The 12497-nt window shown below is 43.6% G+C and overlaps 1 protein-coding gene across 8 annotated transcripts in view; it reads right to left on the bottom strand.

Annotated features, from left to right (window-relative positions):
* The window catches only part of LIMCH1 (LIM and calponin homology domains 1), a 308724-nt gene that overhangs the window by 71461 nt on the left and 224766 nt on the right, over nt 1-12497 (bottom strand). For all 8 annotated transcript variants that reach the window (XM_074992680.1, XM_074992679.1, XM_074992678.1 and 5 more), the window contains 3 exons: nt 11232-11358; nt 7411-7568; nt 5912-6320 (listed from right to left, as the gene is read on the bottom strand). In XM_074992680.1, coding sequence (XP_074848781.1) covers nt 5912-6320; nt 7411-7568; nt 11232-11358 — 694 coding nt within the window. The remainder of the gene's footprint in view (nt 1-5911; nt 6321-7410; nt 7569-11231; nt 11359-12497) is intronic.

Below are 12497 nucleotides of genomic sequence, written 5' to 3'. Positions count from 1 at the left end.
TTCTTTGGAGGATAGGGTCATAATTCAAAAGGATCTGGATAAACTGGAGAAATGGACTGAGGTAAACAGGATGAAGTTTAATAAGGACAAATGCAAAGTGCTCCACTTAGGAAGGAACAATCAGTGTCGCACATACAGAATGGGAAAGGACTGCCTAGGAATGAGTACAGCAGAAAGGGATCTAGGGGTTATAGTGGACCACAAGCTAAATATGAGTCAACAGTGTGATGTTGTTGCAAAAAAAGCAAACATGACTCTAGGATGCATTAACAGGTGTGTTGTGAACAAGACACGAGAAGTCATTCTCCCGCTCTACTCTGCGCTGGTTAGGCCTCAGCTGGAGTATTGTGTCCAGTTCTGGGCACCGCAGTTCAGGAAGGATGTGGAGAAATTGGAGAGGGTCCAGAGGAGAGCAACGAGAATGATCAAAGGTCTAGAGAACATGACCTACGAAGAAAGGCTGAAAGAATTGGGCTTGTTTAGTTTGGAAAAGAGAAGATTGAGGGGGGACATGATAGCAGTTTTCAGGTATCTAAAAGGGTGTCATAAGGCAGAGGAAGGGAACTTGTTCTTCCTTGCCTCTGAGGATAGAAGAAGAGGCAATGGACTGAAATTGCAGCAGGGGAGGTTCAGGTTGGACATTAGGAAAAAGTTCCTAACCGTCAGGGTGATCAAACACTGGAACGAATTGCCAAGGGAGGTGGTAGAATCTCCATCACTGGAGATATTTAAGAAGAGGTTGGATAGATGGCTTTCAGGGATAGTCTAGAACATGCTTGGTCCTGCCATGAGGGCAGGGGGCTGGACTCGATGGCCTCTCGAGGTCCCTTCCAGTCCTACTATTCTATGATTCTATGGATCAAGCCAATTTTAACTACATCTTCTTTAGCTGGATCATGCCACTAACTCCCCTTTTGATCGTGACTTTTTAAAAACAAAGTTCACATTGACTAAAATGACTGTTAGATTTGGAATTGGGGTTAGTACCCAAAGGTGTCCAGTCAGGATCAGGGCCCCATTGTGTAAGTCACTGTATGTACATATGAATCGTCATCATCATCAATCACCACCACCACATAATGAAGGTCTGTTAGAGGGACCTTACAAGCGAAGTATGATGAGACACAAGGGCTGGGTCTGTATGTGCCCCCAACTTCGAAGGGGGCATGTTAATCAGGGCAATGGGAGATTACTAATCAAGTGTTCCAGTGAAAACACAGCACTTCATTAGGTTAATTCTCCCCTGTGGCAACTTTGAAGTGCCAGCATGTGTGTACTCATGGGCACTTCAAAGTGCCCACCCTACTTTGACATGCCTTTACACCTCAAAATTCTGGGGAGTAAAGGCGGTTTGAAGCACCTGAGACTACACGCATGCCAGCACTTTGAAGTTTGACACTTCAAAGTTGCTGTGGGGAAGCATTAGCCAAATGAAGTACTGGGTATTCACCACTGCACTTCACTAGTAACCTCTAGTCGCCCTGATTAACATGCCCCCTTTCCAAGTTGGGGGCAAATGTAGACAAGCCCCAGCAGATGGATACAGTAGATAGGAAATATGCAAGACAACAGTGAACTGATGTTATCCATGTAAGAAGCAGTCAAGGCACACCAGCTGCTTAATGCTAATTGACTCTTTTGTGCACATGAAGACAAATTGAGTTTTAAAGAAAGATTTGGAAGTGGATATGCAGACGGTTTTAAAAAGGGAGCTCCCTTTTAAAACCAAGGAGCATCATGTGAAGAAAGTGAAAAGCTGTTTGAGGGAAAATTCAACTTTTGGGCAACAAAGTCTGTTAGTGGTGGGGAAGATATTACAGGGATTAAGGCCACGTAAGGAGAAAGGTCACATGGGCCAAATGAAATGTTTTGAAATGGCTAATCTACAAGTACTACATAAATAAAAAATGTATGTAAATACAAATTCAAATATAAGCCATACCTTGGAAAGTTATGCTTAAGAATATCATTGCAAAGAACGTGAAGAACAGGGATCAGGATCTTTTCAAAAAACCGAAGCATTTAAAGTGGCACACAACTTCTCTCATCTCTTAATATTTCTTCATTAAGCTACCTTTAGTCCACTTTTCTAGTTGGGAATCTGGGTAGAACCCTCACAAATAGCAACTCAACATGGTCTACAAGAGCAAACTGCACTTTCTGCTTACTTCTGTTTGCATGATTAGTCAAGCCTTTGCTCTGAACACTAGGGAAATTCATTAAACATCAAATGCTGCCAGGGACTGGGTACTTATTTGGAGAAGCTCAGTGCCCTCAAATCCCCAGGAAAAGCAATGAAAGTTAAAGATGCTTAGTGCCTTGCAAAAATTGGCCTTAAATGGGAAAAAGCAACAGCACAAAACAGCAGATTTTAGAGTACATGTCAAATGTTATCATTATGCAATAAAAACACCCTCCCCTACTCTCCTGCCACAACAGTCATCTGCCCAAGTCATCACTGCTCACAGTTTAATTCTGAATACAAATGTTGGCAGGTCTTGAACCCACAAGTTGTCCGGAATTTTGTTGTATTATCTGCTAGACAGGTCATGAAAGCTTTTAAAAATAAAAAAGCCAGAAAAATACTGGCTAGTTAAGCCATCCATTTTCATGTCTCTGTTTAGACTAAAATACTTCTCTATTTACACAGGGAGGGAAAGCAAATGTTTGAATGATCGGAACAGATGCCCTGGTTGCAGAGTTAAACAAACATTCTCCCTCCTCCTGATCTGGAGCTAGTCACCACACTGTCATCATGGCAAAGCACCATAAATTTATCAGTGTCTGAATTTAAACAGGGTAAAGAAATTGTGTACCATAATCCTTTCTGAGATAATTCTTACTGAGGTAGATCACGCATAATGAAAGCAGCTAAACTTTGAGCAAACTAAGTGCTCTCTTTAGTTTGTCCATGTATACCTCTTCTTCCCTGTATTTTGTTCTACAATTTTTTTAAATAGTCAGGATCAGAAGCCAGAGAAAGAGCCAAGTGTCATTCAACAGGAGCTGTAAAATTCAAACTTCAAGAGCTGGTCAAGTCAAATCGAGGAGAAATGGAGTAAACTGTTTTATATTTCAGCAAATCAACATGAACCCTCTCGTAGTGCACACCAGAAAAATATATTTCAAGATACATAATATTAATATAACATCATAGCAATATATTGTGCATTATACAAGAAGTAAAGACACAATCTCTGTTCCAAAGAAATCACAACATAAACTGAGTACAAGACAAGCACCATGGCAGGGGACATCATGCAGGAAGAGGAGAGAAAGAAATATACTAATTTAGATAAAGGAGTGGCTTGAACAGTACATTATACCTCACGTGAGTTAAGGGGGATAGGAGCTATTTTTATTTTTGTTTATTTATAGAAAATTAATATAGGGTTAGACGGAGAGTAGATCATATTTTAGGGGAGAAAAAAAACAATTGTGCATTCATGATTTCAACTCAATGGTATTTTAAGGTTTCATTCTTTTCCCATTTGTTAATTTAAAACCTTACATAAGTGAACATTTTGTATCCTAATCACCAGCCATTACAAATCATTACAGTGAAGACAGCTACATACTGCTCTGAAAAAACAGGATTCTGTCCTTGCCTCTGCACAAGGTTCCTGTGTGATGCTGGACAAGTCACTTAAACCAAGCATTTCCCAAGGGGTCACTAGTTACAGGAATGTCTTTAGGGGAGCACAGGACCATAGCCCATCCCACCCCCATTCTACCCCTTGCCCAAGCCCCACCCTGCTCTAACCTTCCCCCACCCCAAACCTCCTCCCCTCAAGTGACATGAGCCAGAAAATTACCAAGGGGGTGGGAGGCAGCAGCAGCGGTTGCCCCCCCGACTCACCACGACAGTGGGAGCTGAAGCAACCCGACAGCCTCCTCCACTCCACCCCATCACCCATCTCCTAGTTCACTAACCTCTGCTTCACCAAGCATGGGAAGCTCTACCACCGCTGCCAGCCGCTGCCCCGCTACACCACGTGGTGGCTAGGCTGCGGGAGTTGTGCTTGTAGGAGAGGCCAAGAAACTTCCTTTCTGCAGTTCAAATTTCTATGGGCCCACCCCCTCTCCCCTACAGGCGGCAGCAGTTGGGGTTCTAGCCCCTGCCCATCCATACCACGTGGCTAGCCCACACCCCACCACACCACATATTGGTGGTGCACTGCGAACCATGCTTTCCAGAGAGAAGCACGTCCTGGCCTGTGGGGGCGGGAAGGCTCCTCCTGTGGCAAAGATTTTTGTGGGCTGTCTGGGCCCTATAAGGCAACACAGAATAGGGGAAGGCTCCCCCGGTGGGGCTGCATCTACTTTCTGTTGATTTCACCATGTTAACAGTTGGATCAGCATCTGTCTCCAGAGGAAAGACAGAGCCATGTGAACAAGTGCCTCTGATGGCCCCAGGGTGCCATCTCAGCTTTGGGGGGCCAGCCCTGGCAGCACCTATGTGGGCTGGCCCCTGTCTCCAAAGGACTGGCAGACAGCTCTGCATCAATTGGTACCTCAGCTGAGCTTTCGGGGAGCTGGCCCCGGCAGCATCTATGTCGGCTGACCCCTGCCACCACAGCTACAGCTCTCTCCCTTACCAAAGCATGTGGCTTAGGGGACCCAAGCAGTCTCCTGTTTGCTGCCTTTTTTCCTTGGGGCCGGGGCAGGGTAGCTCACTGATGGGCTGCCTCGACCCATGGTTCTTTCACCAGGGGAAAATTGAGTGCACATGCCATAATACGTGGAACCGACAACTCTCTCAAGGGTTTCACTTTCCTCAACTTACTATCCCCTATGACTTCCTCACCTTTGCCAGTCTACTCTGCTCTGGGCAGATTGGCACATAAATAGCCAATAGTGGCAATCACAGTGTCCTGAGTCAGGTGCAGACTTCATAAAAATGGATTCTTGTTTTCAACAGCAGGGGGGAAATGAGGGAAATGCACTCTGGGATGAAGACTTCACACACCTACAACCACTCGCAGTGCATTTTTTCCCCATAAGACACTGTCAAAAAAACACAAAATGCAAAGGGGCAACTGGATTTGGGGCATAGGTGCCCACAATGCAGTGCTGCAACAGTCAAACTTAGGCACTGTAGTGAGGACACACTATGTTGAGTTTGTGAGCAGGTGTAGACACTCTACTTCAACTTTATAAAATCTAGTGGTATAAAGTCAATGTTAATAAATTCAACTTTATTTCCTCGTGTAGGCCATACCCATAGACTTTTGTGCAGTCCCCCAACTTGAGCCTGCTGCCCCATTTCCTCCAATCTGTCATTATTCTGGTCTAGACTCACCCACCCCAGCTCCAGCTCTGAGCCCCATGTTCCTCATAGCCAGTCTCCAAACACAGGTGAACTGTGATTTTTCAAAGGCTTATAACTTGGTCATCTGTGTGTGTATTTTCTCAGGGACAGGAGAAGGAATATTCATGACACAAAGGCCACGCCTGGGCCAAATCAAGTTCCAGCTCCCCCCGGCCAGTGCTCAGGCTTTCCAAGAAAGGGTTGCCAAAGATTTTTTTAAAACATGGACAAAGCAGTGTATTCTTCCCTAGCCGCTTTCTTAGAAACAGCTGAACCATTTTGGTTGAAATTTTTTCAAAAAAACCATTCAGCCTAAGGCACACATCTGGCATGGTAAATTTCAGTCTGAATGATTAAAGATTCACAAAGTTCTAAGGACCTTATAATGAAAGCATGAGGCAGCCTTAATAACAGGCAAAGTTGCCAGTGCTACCCATTCATTTAATTTTCTCACCACAAGAAGACACAATGACGAATTTTGTAATGTGTGGGTATCTTGCTTCCCAAATTCCTTAATCCCAAACTGCCTTTCATATTTATGAATTCATGTTGGTGTTCCTTCGACAGTTAACTTGTATTGAAAAGTGCAAGACACCCTACCTTAAATGTTCTCAAGACCTGCTGCATGTTTTTGGGCTGTGAGTAAGGCTTGGGTGTCAGCATAGGCACAGCCTTGGAGACAACAGTTTTGCTTGGAGATATTTGGCCTGACAAAACACTGGCTTCCGATTCGCTGGTGGGAACAATGGTTGCTTCAATTGTAGCAGTGTATTTTGGAGGAGGCAGCGATTGTTGCCGCAAGTATCTCATAGGATTTGGGTCCTTCAGGGGGGATGATGAATTTGGCTCCACTGAATGGCTTCTTTCCAGAATTTTTGGCATCTCTAAACGTTCGAGGACAGCTTCGCTAATGGTGAACCTTTCAATGTACTGCTGGAGAAGGCTCTCTGCCTCCTCACGTGACCTAGCATTCTTGTAGGCCTCATGCAACTCCTTTTCTCTTCTCTCTCTGCGTGCCAGGCAACAAAGAAAAAAATATTATGCAAAGATTAACACACAGTTATCCAGGTACACCAACCTGAGGTAAAATGTGGGCCAAATTCTCCTCTACAATCCCCACTAGAGTGATTATGTTTAACAACAAGAGCAACAGTTATTTCCAGGGGCGGCAGGCTTGCAAAAATTGTGGTAGTACCCAGAAGGCCCACGGCCCCACCTCACCTGCCTAAGGTTCTGGGAATTCTCATGGGTGAAGGGTGCAGGCTCTGACTCAGGGCAGGGGATTGGAGTACAGGAGGGGGTGCAGGCTCTGGAAGGAAATGTGGGTACAGGAAGTGGGGAGAGGTGCAGGCTCTAGGATGGATGCGTGAGAGTTTCAGGGTGGAAGGAAGAAAATGGTGTGGGCTCTGGGAGGTAGTGAGGTGTGTGACGGTATATGAGGGTTGGGGGTGCCAGGCTTACCTGGAACACCCACCTCCGGGGCAACAGCTCCTGAGGGAGGGGATGTTTCTACACACTGCTGCCCACCTCCCGTCCCCATCAGCCCACAAGCTCCCCACCGAACATGCATCTCCAGGCCCCACCTGTTGCCTGGGGCAATTTAGAATGGTCCAGGGGGTCCCTGCTGTGACCCCTGGCCATGCAGTTGGGCTAGGGTGGCCTCCTACCACTCACTTTGCATGGCTGCCACATGCAGCTCTAAGAACTCCGCAGAGGCAGCAATGCATGGAGACACCCCCTTGCACCTGGCCACAGGCTCACACGTGTCAGTAGTGGCACTGAGCTAGGCAGGAAGCTGCTCCGGCCCTGTGGCGCTGCTGGTGGTGGTGCCTGGGGCCCTGAGCTGTTTTAAAATTTCTCTGGGACCGTAGGAGAGGCTGGAGAATGTGTGAGAAGGTGGTCGGGGAGGGAGAGGTATACGCAGAGAATGCAAGGAATATTCCTGGTACCGAGACATCACAGGCCCACATAACTTGATGTCTAATGTTTCTTTCCTAAGCATGATGTCCCCACTACAAGCAGAGCAGCCACAACACAAAATACTCAAAGGACACAGTACTGCATTCTTAAATATGCCACTGCACTTCAGTAGAACTTACTTCTCCTCAACAATTTCTCTGTAAGTCTTGATGCTTCTCCTTCGCTCACTTGTCCCATCACCGCCACTCAATAATCTTTCCATCTTCTTTCTCTCTGCTTCCTTTTTTAGTAGGTCCTGTGATGCACTTCTTCTGCGACTTTTCCACCTCGCCAGATCCTACACCAGACAGGAAGACATGCGCATATTCAGAGCTTATGCCGGTTGCAGAAATGAACAGCTGTAAGGCTGTTACTTAACTAATCACAAAATACCCAAAATGACAGCAGACACCTTGATTGCCAAATGACTCCAACTGTAGACTGATTTCACATACCTGAATGGTCAAAAGGGTAACAGTCCTTAATTTTTAAAAAAAGCGATAAAGGAAATTGTGTTTTTCTACAAAATCTAAAGAACTGGTCAACTATTTCTGTCAGTGGGTTTCACTGTATTTTCCAAATCTTGACAAATGTGAAAAAATGAACTAGTAGCATCATTCACCTTAACTTGTGATGGACCTATTGTGACTTTCTGTTGCTGCACTACTAAAACTGAATGCATTGAGAAGTCCAGATAGCCAAAAGTAAACATATTCTCCTCTAATCTTAGAGCTAATGACTATATAGAGTAAATTTGGTATAAAGCAAGCATTGGCTGGTGAAAATCACAGAGATTCAAGAGGATGAAATCTCCTGCATCATGGGAGGTCAATGAAGCTGTTGTTCTACCCGCTGTTGCAGTCTCAGGGCAGTAACCTCCTTTGTTTCTTTGTAGGTGGAGAAGATGTAAGCTGGTTAATAGAGCCACAGCTCTGAAGACCCATATGACAAAACAGGGTGAACTGGGTCCCGAGTCCCTCTGCCAGAGGACTTATAGTCCTGTCACACTGTCCCCAAGAAAAAGAGAGTCAAGAGGTCCTCCAGGCAAGCTAGAGTGTCTACAGGTGAAGCAGCCAATCAGGAGCCAGGAAGGCCATTTTAAGGGGTTCTGCAGAACAGACCAGAGTAAGTTGCTGTGTCTAGCACAAAGAGAGTGAATGCTGGCTGGAAGAAGGTAGGAAGGAAGAGTAACAGTGCCATGGGCTGCTGAGGGTGGCGAGCTCACAGCAAATAAGACAAAACCTTGAAGTAAAGATGGCACAGGGCAGCAGGGAAGTCACCCAGGCAATCAGAGAAGCACTAAAACTGACTTAGCAAACAGCTGCTATCTATGTGGGCTCCAGGGTTGACCACAGGAGCAGACTGCCCCCTTCAACCCATCATTAGCAATGGGGAAGAAGTGGCCTGGATCTCAACATCACTGCGAGGGGAAGAATTGGACTCAACTGACCCAGCCAAAGGGCTGGAACTAGAAGGGTCCTGCAAGGATCCAAGTGCTGCTTCCAGGCGGGGAAGCCCTAGGGGCACCACTCTCATCCAGAATAGGAAGCAGCCTGAGGAAACAAACTAATAGACATTAAAAGGGGGCACCAAGAGGGGGCTGTCGGATGTGTACCTTGGAAGGGCTTGTGTACTTCACGCAGGGTTGGATTGGACAGATTGGACAAAGAGCGGAGTCGCCAAAGAGGCTTTGAAGAGGAGAGAGTGCAGGCACATGCCCTCTACCAGAGGGGGTGCTTATGAGAGATGAGCGCTGCTCCTTTACAATTCACTAATTGTTTTAGCTCTTCCATCTCTTCCGAAACAAAAAACTGCTATGCACTGGGGTGACAATTCTCACAGAATATCACCTGTGTCAGATGTTCCTCGTATGCCATGTGGTTCATGAATTCAGAGGCTTTTGTGGCCACAGGAGTAGACAGAAGATCTGTCCCTCGATTACACACTGGATACTACAATGTCACCAACAGTATAAAATCCGCAAGGCAACGTTCCAAAAACTATCAACCAGTTTGCAGCCAAATATTGCATAGCCAAATTTTGTTTTAAGACAACACTTTTATATTCATATAAAAACAAAAGGAAGGGTATATTGGTCCCTCTGACAACTAGTTTAACACAGTTCAAATTAGTATACAGAATGTATTTCAAGTATCTTTAGAAAGTTATAACTTAACAGCATTGCTAGGCAGGTACTTGAGTCAAACATTATTTCATGAACTACAGAGTTTTCAAAATGGCACTTTACACCAGAAATATTTTAACTGAATTTATCAATACACTATCAAAAGGTACAGCAAATAAGACAAAGCCCTGAAGTAAAGCTGGCACAGGGTGTCAGAGAAGTCACCCAGGGAATCAGACAAGCACTAAAATGGACTTAGCAGACAGCTGCTATCTATGTGGTCCCTGGGTGGGGTACAAGAATACACACTTATTTTTAATTGAGCTTAAATCAGCAAGATACTGATGTTATACTCAGAGGAATGCTCATTAAAGCAGTACTTCACACGACCCAGATATATATTGGTTTATAATCCCTTTCTTCATCTGTGGTACTCTCTCATTTTCTGTTTCACCATTTCTGTTGAAGCAGAACCACCTTTGGTTAATTATCTGCTCCCTGTATTGCCTTTTTAGAATAGAGCTTTTCATTAGCAAATTTCACAACACAAACCAGTAGAGAAAAATTGATATAATTTGTTTTAAGATTGCTTATTTTAAATCAGAAGAGTCAGAAAAAAAAACAACTGAAATCTGTGAAACTGCTGATCATTTGCAGACTTACTGCCTTGGCATAGATGAGCAAGAGGACCCATCAAGAACAGTAAAATACCGTAAATACAAACAATGTCCTTTTCATAAGGCTGTTCCTAGGGTGCCCAGAACATCAAATAAGGAAACTGACAGTAATTCTTAACAGATATTATAGCTATAGGTCTGCAGTATCATGAGACCATCCAGGAACTTCATATGCAGTAGCTCAGGGTACTTAGTATTTCAGCAGTAAGAGTTCCAAAACTTCCCAAGTAAAAAATGCAAGGCAAAAGGAATAAATCTTTATTGTGACCCCAGTTGGTATGGACTTACACACACCAATAGGCTGCATATATTACAGTATTGCATAATCATATTTTTTTCATATTCTTAAGCCAACTTTTTAGTATTTATTAATCTTTTACTAAAAACAGCCTATCAAAAGTTTAAAAATAGTTATGTATCTTTGGAAGTTACTGTACCAATTGCTTTACAATGAAAAAACTCTTAAGAACAGAGTTATTCAAAATTAATCATTTATACCCAGGGCTCATAAAGTGAGTATGTATTAAAAACTCTTTAGTGCTCATTTGTTTATACTCTGTTTCAACACTTTCTTTAAAGTCTGCATTTACCGTGAATTGCTGTAATCAGCACCAACATATAAAGGGGTCTCAAAGGGTGTTTGAGTTTATGAGGGGCATTCTACTTTAAGTGAATCAAACCTGGGTGGGGGTAACTTTGTTACTCTGGAAGCAATTAAAAAATCCACCATTATCATCTTCTGAAATATTATGCTTTTCTGTAGCAACAACAGCACAGCACTTCACTTAGTCAGATTTATGAGGACTGTGCCCTTCCTGGGCTGCTCCTGTACTTTTTAGTTTTGGTTTTTGTTATTTATGGATGAGAGCAAGAGTTTTTCTTCAGAAAAACATAAGACTATAAGCAGAACTTTTCCCAGCCACAGCATTTTCCAGAGCTTTCCATGAAACCAGAGCAGCTTTTTCAGTCATAATAATTGGACTGAGCCTCATATCATCCACTGCCTGATGAACTCCAGACTCCTATGCCTTACTCCAGGTTGTTCTGTTGGTTACTTACTCAGGGTATTCGAATTTAACAGGCTCATTTTATACCTAACTGGAGGGAATACTCTGCCTTGAAAAGTGCTGTTTTGGAGGTGACATTATGCTTTACTCACATCTTGCCATCTATCCTCATCCTCTTTCAGCTGGTTGTGAACGTGCTGTAGTTTTTCATGGCGAGCCTGACTGTGAGGCTGAATCACAGCTTCATCTTGACACCTCACATCAAACATACTGACACTCCTAAAAGAATGATGAACAACAAACAGATTAGTTTATACTGAGTGTTTTAGACCTAGCCCACATGAAGGCGCTAGAACAAAAATCATATCCAGCTCTCTTTGGAAGCTACCAAAAATCAGAATATATCAAAAGAATAAATTGGTATCCACATGAGTACCATGTAAAAGAGCAGGCGTATTAGCACTACCTTTCTCAATTATCCCTTGTTTTCAACATTCAATAGCAACTTTGTCTTTCCATTATCATGTATCCTCCATTAATAGGATTAAAAATTTGAGAATGTCTTAAGAACACTCAGATTTAAAAATGCAGGACAACTTTCTGAAGCTCTCTTCTTAAATCATTTTAGAGAAGACACCTCTGATTTCTCCCTCTAAAGTAGAGATTGGATTTTACTCTATAACAAGAGAGGTTTGAGAGGTACATTATTCTAGGCAGTGTTGCAAGTAAAGTGCTAATGGTAAATAAGCTGAAAGCGTCTGCTTTGGGAAGAGCATGAATGGTCATGTCATAGAAGGGGTCAGCAACCCCCAACATGGGTGCAAAGAATGGGACGCGTGACAATTTTCGTTGGCAAGCAAGGCAGGAGCTCAGCCCCACCCAACTTACCCCATGCAGCCGGGAGCTTGCTCGAAGCCATGCCACATGAGGATTAACAAAAGACCAGCTAATACTACCCACCACCTAAACAGTAAAGTTCTCCATCTTAATTTATTAATTAAGCTGTTGTAAGTAGGACTGTTAGTGGCTTTAAAAAGCATCACCGGCATTCAGACCGTACCTAGAGGTCAAAAGGTCAAATTTCAGCACTGCCTCAGAAAGATTGCTGAGCCCTGTATTATAGTTTGCTTTCCATGAAGAATCACAATATTATCACCAATGAGCTATTAATACATCTCTTCTAACAAAGAAAAGGCACATACTGTACAACAACATTCATGATCTTGTCCGTAGCTATTTCTTTATACTTCTGTTCTTTGGAGCGCTAAAAGGCCACAATTACATATTACAGTGCACGACACAATATAATATATTAATTTTACTTTAAGAAATTTTCAAGAAGATAATAGCATCTGCAGTGCCCAGCACTTGAAGAACACTTCATTTGTGCTATTAAAACAACAAGCCATGCAGTTCCA

Source organism: Carettochelys insculpta, chromosome 4, assembly GCF_033958435.1.
Source record: "Carettochelys insculpta isolate YL-2023 chromosome 4, ASM3395843v1, whole genome shotgun sequence".
NCBI lineage: Eukaryota > Metazoa > Chordata > Testudines > Carettochelyidae > Carettochelys > Carettochelys insculpta.
This window is presented reverse-complemented; position numbering and strand designations above follow the sequence as displayed.